The sequence below is a fragment of the Lepidochelys kempii genome, chromosome 3, assembly GCF_965140285.1.
Source record: "Lepidochelys kempii isolate rLepKem1 chromosome 3, rLepKem1.hap1, whole genome shotgun sequence".
In the NCBI taxonomy this organism is placed as follows: Eukaryota; Metazoa; Chordata; order Testudines; family Cheloniidae; genus Lepidochelys; species Lepidochelys kempii.
The window spans coordinates 99,716,807-99,727,675 of NC_136382.1; the positions used below are offsets into that span (position 1 = coordinate 99,716,807).

The 10,869-nt window shown below is 41.5% G+C and overlaps 1 protein-coding gene across 2 annotated transcripts in view; it reads left to right on the plus strand.

The window, feature by feature from the left end:
* Positions 1-10,869, plus strand: part of LAMA2 (laminin subunit alpha 2) — a 456,646-nt gene that overhangs the window by 301,561 nt on the left and 144,216 nt on the right. For both annotated transcript variants that reach the window (XM_073337269.1, XM_073337270.1), the window contains exons 21-22: positions 3,378-3,558; positions 8,533-8,669. In XM_073337269.1, coding sequence (XP_073193370.1) covers positions 3,378-3,558; positions 8,533-8,669 — 318 coding nt within the window. The remainder of the gene's footprint in view (positions 1-3,377; positions 3,559-8,532; positions 8,670-10,869) is intronic.

The window sequence follows — 10,869 nt, forward strand, 5'->3', positions numbered from 1 at the left end:
TTTGCTGTACAATATGCACATACAATAATTAGAGCTAGTTAATACTAACCATAGAGTTTATATTTTAGTTCCCATTGTTAAATTCAACATTTTGTGTATTTTGTTTCATAAGTATGTTATCAGATGGTAGATGCAGAGCTAATCTTTGTTTAATGACGCACTTTTTTCTCAACATCTTTCCACATCACTTCTCTGCCTTTGTTGGCTAACTATCTTTTGCCTTTCACTCCTAAAGCCCAACTACTTGTGGGCCCCAGAAAAGCAATTCTGCATACCCTGTGGCTGCAGTCCTTTAAGATCCATGTCACTGCGCTGTGATATGTCGGGAAGATGCATCTGCAAATCAGGATTCATGGGTAAACGCTGTGAGCTCAGCAGACAGGTGCATAAAAGAAAAGAAAATCCACGGGCCATTCAGCAAATCCAAGTCCCTTCTCAGAGATGGGGCTTCACTGGTACCAGCGGGTGCCCACGTGGTGCTTACAGGCCTGTCGCTTTGGTAATCAGAAAACCTGTGTGATGCATGGGCTGGATTTCAGCATTTGTTTGTGCATGGGGACTCCCAAATCGTGGTTGGAGGTTTTTACACCCATTCTGTGTTGTGCTAAATTAACAGTTTATCAAGAAGCCACAGGCTTAGGAATATGACATGGTACAAATGCAGACTTTTAAAATATTTACACTCCTTCAGGATTGAACCTAGCCCAAAGCACAATGTAGGCAAAACCATAAATACCAGAATAAGTCTAGAGACAACATAATCAATAGTGAGACATACAGAAATTATGGGTGAAATCCTGGCCCCATTGAAGTCAATGGGAGTGTTGCCACTGACTTTAACTGGGCAGGATTTTACCCTATATCTTTACGGATTCCAGATATCAAGAAATTTAGTCCAGTAGAAGGTTCAACCCTGATGATGAACATATGTAAGGGTTCTGGATCATCGTATGTAGTAGACTTTGAGTTTTCACTAATTCACGTGCCAGCTACTTGAGCTGACTTCTTTTACTGGCTAAAGTGCACATTGGAAGAATCTGTTTCCCAACTGAAAACAATAATCAGGGTACTCCTGTTATTTTTCATGTCTAGTCAAAGCAGGCTTTTTTGAAGTTGGTGTAATTATAATGCCCTGTTCCTAAATGGAAGTGTTTAGGATATACTTTTGTTACCCAAAACCATACGCACAAATACTATTTGCACATATTTTACACATACATGAACATCCATCATAAAGACAAAACATAATAGTATATTCGGAAAGATTCAGAATATTTCTTTGTTTTTATCCAGGGTCTTAGAAGTGAGAAATTTGCTCCCTGTTAAATATGATGCTTATAAAATGGAGTTTTAATTTCAATATATAAATAGATTTTATTGAGGATTAATCTGGGGGAGACTGCATGACTTATCAGAATGCCTTTCACTCTGCAAAACTCATCACTGTAGACAATACAGTATGCTGGTGATCCTTCTTTCCTTCACGCTATGCAATTCTAGCCTGTGAGCCAATTTTACTGTTTTTCACTCTGATAAACAGAATTTATTAGATCCTATCAAACCTTTCATTGAGAGCTGAGCTGCATGCTGGGTTATGCTTGCTTCGCTGCATTGATCTGAATCCCTGTCCTGAAATTTTGCATATTCACATTTCTTCTTTTGAATTCTATTTCTTCCTCTTATGAAAGAAATCTTTAGAGATGGTCTGTAGATTTAATTGAACCTGGAAATTTAATTACATGAGTTTGGGTATTCCTTTCTCTGTTATGTTTCATCATGCTAAGGTACATACCAGTGTAGCATATCACTATAAAATGTGGAAATGAAAGTTTAGATAATTACTTGTTATATGTATGATCCTTCATTAGTTTTCACATGATTCTTCCAGTTGACCTCTGCCCAGAGGCCCTGTTCCAGCAATCTGATCCATGTCAGATCCATGTCAGCTAAACAAAAATACTCCACCTCCACAGCCTCATGCACTTTAATGACAAAATCACTATATGCAAAGTTTGGTTTCCCTGTCATATTCACAGTAAACATAAACCTAATGTAAAATTGAACTCATCATTTTAATACAAAGAATTTTGTGCTGCTATAGAACTTCTGTTCAGCTGATTCAGTGTCAACAATTTAACCTATCGGCCGAAAGCTCAGCATAGGTCTGTCCAGTTTGATATATATTAAAGCCTTATCTTCCTTTCTTCACAAGTATTTTTGCCTTATACAGATAGGCTTAAGGGGGGAGCTACTTAGTGTTATAGCCACTGATATTCAATGTCTGCAGAATATTTGTCTTCAGGTTTTGATTTTGGAAGGCCCCCGGAGCGGTTAATGCAGAAAAAGTAAAAGAATAAAATGAAGAGAAACAAGAGGCTGATTGGTTAGCTTTATCTTTGGCTGTCAGAGCTATTTAATTGCCCTGAAAATATTGGACAACACTCAAAACTAGAATAAAAGGATGCAACTCACATTGAAATAAATAAAGTTGCACTCGCTTATACCATAGCTGAATTTGGCCTGTGAATTTTACCTTAATGCTTTCCCCCCCCCTGTTTTGGCAGCAAAATAGAGGGTTCAGTTGTTTTTTTGTAAGTTATCTCTATGCATTATTCACAAAGTGCTGTAGTCATATATACTGTTTGACAAATGTGTGAGAAATGGTCCCTGGCCCAAGGAGGTGAAATCTATCCTCCCATTCCATCCTGTTTCCCTTCTGTGGGAGCAAGAATGGGCCTGAAATCAGACAAATGTAATAAAAATCATAATGATAATGTGCAAAGCATATAGCAGACTATGCTGAAGCATAGGTCAGTATTTGTATTTATTCAGTTAGCTTATGACTATAACCTTCAAAAATATCACAATCCAAATATTCAGTTCAGCAAGATGGAGCCGGCATTCCAGCCAGGTTAAATGGCAAAGTTCTATAAGTGACCTTTTAGAGCGGACTTCAAAATCTCCCTGCTAAAATAAATTGCTATACTTAGGGATGCCTTATGAGTATGTCTTTGGGAGGTTGTTTGCAATCTGATTACCCTCTATTTCTACATGTGTCGGTAGGTTCTAGAAACAGACATCATAGGAAAATTCATCAGGTTTACACAGCAACACAAAGTGCCCTAATTCTAATAAACATTGGATCAAATACTTCAGTCCTTACTCAGATCAGAGCCAGCAAGATACATCATGTCCTCAACTCAAAGGCTTTAGGATCTGGCCCTTTATTTTTAATTTATTTCAGATTATTCTTATTGCCGTTGAGGAGGAAAGAACTCAAATAAACCCTCTGCCCCCAGCACTTTTACTGTTTAACTCTTTGTTCTGCAGATAAACCTTGTCTATACTAAATGTTCTTCCTCTGTCTTATGTGGCAGCCTGGAACATTTGGTCTACAGTCGTTTAGAGGATGTGTTCCCTGTAACTGCAATTCTTTTGGTTCCAAGTCCTTCGACTGTGATGAGAATGGACAGTGCCATTGCCAGCCTGGCGTAGCAGGAAAGAAATGTGATCGCTGTGCTCGTGGGTTTTATAACTTTGAAGAAGGAGGATGCACTCGTACGTAAACAATGAGGTCCCATTTCATGGCCTGTTGCAAATTTTTCCCTTCTCAATCTGTAGCATGTTCTTCCTTGGACTATCCTACGCTATATCTAAGGTGGGGGCATTGCCATGGGCCGAGCTGCATACAGAGAGAAAACAAGATAATATGGAGTGACCCACTCTTACCTCTTTTTATAGCCAAGCTGCTATATCATGGGTATGCATAAAAGGCATAGGGACAGAGCTGGTCAGGAATTTTTAAATTAAACATTTTTTTGTTGGAAAATGGTGATTCATGTAAACTTTTTGCAGAAATGATCAGTCAGGAAGGTTTCTCAGGTCATGGATGGAATTTCTGGTCAGAGAGTGAGCCCTACAATAGCCCAGTGGCTAGGGCACCAGGAATGTGGGATACCCAGGTTCAGAGTCCCTGCTCTGAATAAGGGGTAGAGAGAGTGAAAAGGACACTGTCCTGGTTGTTAGGGCACTCACCTAGGATATGGGAGACTCACTGACTAGCCATGAAATAAGGAGTAGCTTCAGCAGATGATATTGAGAGAAGATCCACACCTGAATATCCCATACTCCAATGGCTTGGGCAGTCTTCTGGATGGTGGGAGACCCCTGTTCAAATTCCCTCTCTACATTAACCAGAGTGGGAATTGAATCTAGGTCTCCCACATCTCTCATGCCCTAACATCAGGGCTAAAGTTATAGGGAGGGCAGCAGCAGGACCCCCTCCTTGTTTGGCCATTTTGTTAAGTAAGCCCTTGAAAGGAATGGGAAACAAAATCAGTTTTGTTTAATCTGAAATGGATTTTTTTTCAGTTTGCCTGAATTTTCACAATTTTAGTGTTCAGTTCTACCTAAAATGAATTTTTGTTCATTTTTTCCAGAAATTCCTATGAACCAAAAAATCAGTTATTCACTCAGCTCTAACGGTAACTGCCATCACCAAGCTCTTAGTGCATAAAACAAGAGAACTGTGAATGGAGTTCATGATTGGTAGAGCTGGTCAGGAATTTTCCAACAAAATTTTTTTTTCAGGAAATGCCAGTGTGTTGAAACCAATTTTTTTCACAGAAACATATCTGTTTCAGCAAAGCTTCTGTTGGGAAGGATTCTCAGGTCTGTATTTCTTTGGGGAGGGGTAGAGAGAGCTCAAGACCCACCCAGAATAGCCAGGAGCCCAGTGTTTGGGGAACTCATGCAGGATATGGAATACCCAGGTTCAAGTCCCGGGTCCAAATCTGGGATAGCAGAGACTTGAACCTGGGTCTCCTGCTTCCTAGGGAGTGCCTAAAGCACTGGGCTATAGAGTCAGCCGCTGCTTCTGTTGATCGGTTCTGTTGGAGCTATTCCACTTTCTGTAAATATTTAACTATTCATTGGGGCAGAGGGAGCTCCTGACACTTATAGCTCAGTGGTTAGTACATGTCTGAAATCAGGCACAGCTCTAGAGTTAGTGTCTCTGTCTCTAGCTCAGTTTTGAAAGTTTTGGTTTCATTCCTCATTGGAACAGAACCAAATGTGGAAACCTCAAAGTTTTTCATGAAATGGAATTCTTGTTTTCTGGCCAACCCTAATGATTGGTCTCTTCTTCTAACAGTCACAGAACTAGAAAGCACATCCCTTTTGTGAAATCTTTCTGTCTTTAATCATCCTACAGATAATAAGAATACTTAAATACATGTTTCCCCACTCATTACAAAATGTTTTTCACGTAGTTGAGTAAGGGGCATGAAAGGACAATAAATGAGATTTTACATTAAAATCTTAAATTCTGTTTCTCCAAACGCAAAAAGACGTAAGTTTAAGACAGTCTATTAAGCTGGGAAAGCAATCCAGGTAAAAAGGGAGTTTTTTGTTTTAGGAGGGGTTTTGTTTTTGTTTTTTTGACAGAAATATATTTGCTTTGTACCAGATGAGAAAGCCATTGTTAAAAAAAAAAAAATCCAGCTACTTAAAATCAGAAGACTCCGATTTTTAGAAGTTCTAAAATGAAGAAAATAGACAGGAAGGAATTCTGTTAAAAATGCAAGTCCCTCCCGCCCCCATCTATTTTTAGTAAGCTTTTTATATGTTGTTTCAAAAGACAAAAAATACAGGAATTGAATAATAAATCACATAGAAAAGACGGAATGTTTTTAAGTATATCAAATCATGCTCGAAAAAAGTCCATGAAAATGAGCACCAAAGAGACAGTTAAGTGTAGAATAAAATATTGGGCCTCTTTTATCTAGCATTTATCCAAGAGGAATGTAATTTAGAGATTTTTGGCATAATAAAAAAAACATAAAACCTACAAAGGTATATTATAGAAAAACAAAGTATCACAATATATTATTGACATCCGTACAGAAAAGATGTACAAGATTTCTACATGTGAATCCAGTTCTTCACCTACAACAAATGAATTCTGCTTTTATTATTTATTAAGCTCACACACTATAATTATTGTGTATTGTAATATCAATTTATTTTTAAAATTAAATAACATTTGTAGCGAATAGTACTAAAGTCTGGAAATCCAGAGAAGAGAATTCAAGTGTCAGACTCAGTCCCTCAGTGAGCTTTGCATGGCTGGGCCTCTACGCCAACATGCAGTCAGTGGAGCTGTATGGGCACAGGAGTCCATCTGCATGAAGGTCATTGCAGGTTCAAGGCAAACATTTAATCATTTTCTGCAGCAGTTGATTTGTTTTAGAGAGATCAATTTTTACCAAACCACAGCCAACTGCTACGTTTCCACGCCATGCTCATGGTTTAGTTCTGGTTGGAGTAGAAATATTTTGAACAATAGAAGGCTTTTTATTGGTACATTTTACCTGTTCATTGAGCTCAATTGTGGTTGTGCCACAACCCGAAGCAAGGGATAGTACATTGTAGTGCTGCCCTAGAAACAGACGAGGGAACAGATAGTCACTCAGGCCTGGGCTGCTTGCTCCTTCCCTTTCTGCTGTAGTGGGGCGTGAGGGGGGAGTAACCGGAGCCAACCCTGTACCTGCCCTATCTATATTTTTAACCATGAGGGTCAGCAACCACTGAAACAACTTACCAAGGGTGGTAGTGGATTCTCCATCACTGGCCATTTTTAAATCAAGACTGGAGGTTACTCTAAAAAATATACTGAAACAGGAATTAATTAGGAAGTTCTGTGGCTTATATCATACAGGAGGTCAGACTAGATGATACCAGTGGCTTTATAATCTATGAATCTATGGATCCGGAGCAAATTACTTTTTCCAGCATACTGATGCAGTTGCATTGGTCAGAGCCCCCACTCCTCACCTACCTGTGGAAGCAACTCTCCCATCCAAGATGCTACCCATGATGTAGAGTCAAGAGTTGCCCTGTGCCAGCCTTCTTGGAAGTGTTAGATTGTCCATAATCTGGCCATTATATTTTAAGATGACTCAGTTCCAGCCAATAAAGCTAAAAGAGCTGAAACTTTAACTGATAGTTCTTCAATCATAATTCGTTGGGAATACCCAGAATCCAAACATTTGTAGATTTAATATTTTTTCCATAAATTCTGGTTTACTATGAATAGCAACATTATCTCTGATAATTGCTCCAGTTAGAGCTTTAGTGCCATCATTCTCTTCATAAAAATTCTGGATTTTATCATCTAGCTCATTGATTTATTTCTTCTATTGCTGCACTACATTGTTCTAAACTTACAATTTTATTTGAAACCGGAGTCTAATTTTGTTTGAAGAGTTTATTACAGACCCATTAAAAGCAGAATGTGGTGAAGAAAGGGAACTAGATTTCTGTTCTACTGTTTTAACTGCTTCTGAAGCAGATGCTGTTACCCGGGTTCTTTCAACCCAGAGCTCTTGGTAACTTTTACTCTGTGCGAGGTGGTGTCAGGAAATAAATCCGGGGAGACACGGCCGTCCCACCGATAGATGGCTGGCACAAACAGGACAACACAAGAGTGCTTTCACTTAAAGCTAAACTTTACTTAGTCTCAAGCACTGATACACATATCTGCAACAGGTTAGTAAAACACCCCCAACCCTTGATAATTGCCAAAGCTGAGTGTGGTTCTCGAGTGGCACAACGACAGCCCGACGCATCCAGAGGGAGAGTCCAGTCCTGAAGAGTCCCACCACCTCAAACTTTTCCCCCTTACTTATACATTAGTAATAGAATCACATGTCCCTTAAAGAAAACTTGTTAAGCAAGCAGTTCCAATGGGCAAGCAAAAAGCTCCTTCTGATTATTGATTAACTAGGTGTGGGTTTTTCCAGAGTTTGCAGCCTTGAGGCCCCAATAGACATTCCTGGGGCACATCCTGCTCTTCTAAAATCCATGTATCAGCAACTTCAACACAATTCTTATCAGGAAGGACGCGGGGTCAAGCTGCCCTCTCTGTGGCACCCAAAAACCCCCCTCCCCTCCTGCCTTAGTTAAACTGAGACTGCTGAATGGCCAATTTATAGCCTGCTGACTTGGCTGCTTTTAACAATAAGCCATAGTGGTTTCAGGCACTTTACTGGTTTGCCAAAGTCTCCCGGTACAATGCAACTAAAGGGGATCTCAGTGGTGAATGTGGGTTTTCTGCTGTCCACATTATTAGCGCCACTTGGAGTTGCAGTCAGTTCAGTGGTAGGATATTTATTCAGACTACCTCCCTTATTCTCTTTCTGCCACCTCTTTAGAGGCAAAAGGATGAAAAGAAGGGGAGCCAGGAAGATTTGATTTTTTTTAAAAATATCTCCCTCTTAAAATAGAAGTGCTTGCCTACAGTGAGCCTCTCTGCAGAGAAATTCCAGCAAAGAACAAGAAGTGGAGAGGAACCCTTAGACTTCAAAAGGGAACAAGAGGAAGGAATAACTTTATTTCATATAGATATATGACAACAGAAAAGTGTCATGTAGTGAAAGCTCTGATGAAAATGGACTTAACCTTGCTCTCTCTATGTCAGGGAGAGAGGATGACTTTATCTCTGTTTTATTTCTCTATCTCTCTCCCCTGAAGCTTGTGAGTGTTCCCATCTTGGTAATAATTGTGATCCAGTCACCGGCCGTTGTGTGTGCCCTCCCAATACAATAGGAGAGAAGTGTGATAAATGTGCACCAAATTACTGGGGTCATGACATTGTCAGCGGGTGCAAGGTGAGTGGATCTCTTATTTTCTCTTTGTGTGTTCCATGTTTTCTATGGTGTAAAGTACAGTAGTTTGAAGCTACAATACAATTTTAGGCTTGTAAAGAGCCACGTGGTTGAGTTTTGAGTTTTGCAATTTGAGTTTTGTGTTTTGAGTTTTGCAATTTTAGGCTTGTAAAGAGCCACGTGGTTGTGTTTTGAGTTTTGGTATCAATCAGGGAAACAATATAGGTGCTGATGACCTGTATCTGAATACTGCAGACTCTCTGTCCTGGCATACAATCTGTTATTTGCTGCATCACCAGATCTGTTTGAACCATATGTTCATCCATGGTGAAGTTGTTGGATACTGTTTGTTTATGATTTCTGTATTATAGGTATATTAACTCAACTGGGAAGATTACTGTTACAGTTCAGGGCCCCACTATGGTCCATCAAGGGCACCCACTCTTAGTCTTCTAGCACTCCAGCGATTACCTCTCTTGGGCGGAGATGCACATTTCTCTCCCTACTGATGGGCAGGCTGCACAGCTCCCTGACTACTCTGTGAATTCATCAGGAAGGCAGACTGACTCAGGAGGCCGCTTTGCCTTCCTTCCTCAGAGACTATAAACAGCATAACTGCCGTTATGTTAAGTTATGTTAAGTTACCGTGCAGCTCTTTCAAAGCAAGTGCATTTCTTCTTAAGATGAAAGCATTACAGAGAAAACATATTAAAAATAATAACAGAACCTACACACATGCTAATAAGCTTACCAGAGATCACACCCTGACTGCAGGAAGGGCTCTGGCAGGTGAACAGTCCTTCAAACCCCACCTAGGGGGTTGCCAGTGATTACAAGTTCATAATCACCTTGGCTCACCCATGAATCTGAAAGTCTCTCCTTTATACAGTCTGGGTCTTTGACTTGATAATAGTTGATTCATAGACAATGGGTTTCTCCTCAGGTTGTACCTTCAAAAGACTGGTGTGGGGGGTGTTGCATAACTGGAGGTATTAAATTTGCATACACCTCCCCTAGAGATTTCCTCGAGACAGGGCTGGCTGTAGGCATCAGCAAAACTAGCAGGTGCTTGGGGTGGCACATTCCGGCGCCAGCCATGCCGCCCCTAGAAATGTGCCCCCCTGCCCCAGCTCGCCTCCGCCTGCTCCCCTGAGCGCGCCACCCCCACCGCTCCGCTTCTCCCCCTCCCTCCCAGGCTTGCCGCGCACAGAACAGCTGTTTCGTGCGGCAAGCCTGGGAGGGCGGGAGGAGAAGCCGAGTGGCGGCGCGCTCGGGGGAGGCGGCGGTGGTGGAGCGGAGGTGAGCTGGGGCGGGAAGCGGCTCCTCTACACCCCCCCCATTACTTCCTGCGCTCCCACCCCCTCGGTCACCTCCGCTCCTTCTGTTTCCCTGAACACGCTGCCTCTCCCTTGCCTGAGAGGGAGGGGGAAGAAGAGAAGCGGCGGCATGTTCAGGGGAGCAGGCAGAGTGGAGATGAGCTAGGGCGGGAGGTTGCAGGGGGTGGAGCCACAGGAAGCAATGGAGGGGGAATGTGGCATGCCCAGGGGAGGAGGCGGGGTTGGGGATTCAGGGAAGGGGTGGAGTTGGGGCGGAGCTGGGGGTTGCGGGGGATGAAAAAAAAGCCGGGGCTGCAAAAAATTTTTTTGCTCGGGCTGGCAAAAATCCTAGAGCCTGCCCTGCTTGGAGAACCACTTAACTTTAAAAGTTCTCATTGTTTCTAACAGTCTTTTGAAGCTCATAACACTTCCCAGGAATTAACACTTTAATAACTGCTGCAATTATGCCAGAAGAGTGTGCTTTGCCTGAACGTAGTCATATACCATTAATGACCTTCCTGAAAGGGTTGTTTCTCATCTAGCTCAAGCGGCTCACTAATTATGTAGAATCTTTTCCGAGTGTGTTTAAAGCTCCTCTTGTAAAATCTTTGCCTTTCTGCTGCAATATAGAATGCTTGGCTTGAAACCAGCCTAACGGGGTGAAGACCCTTATCTGAGCTGTGGAATCCATTCTCTGTTTGTCTTTTGTATGAGTGTGATAGCATGGCAGCTGCTATGGCACCACCTAAAAGAATAATGATATATCAGTCACATCTTCCCTTCTCGCATGTTGCAACTAATTTCTCCGAGGCGAGGTGCGAATGCCTACTCCACTTGAGCTCTTAGTAGAGCAGGTTTCAGAGCCTGTCATAACTCTCAGGCTGGAG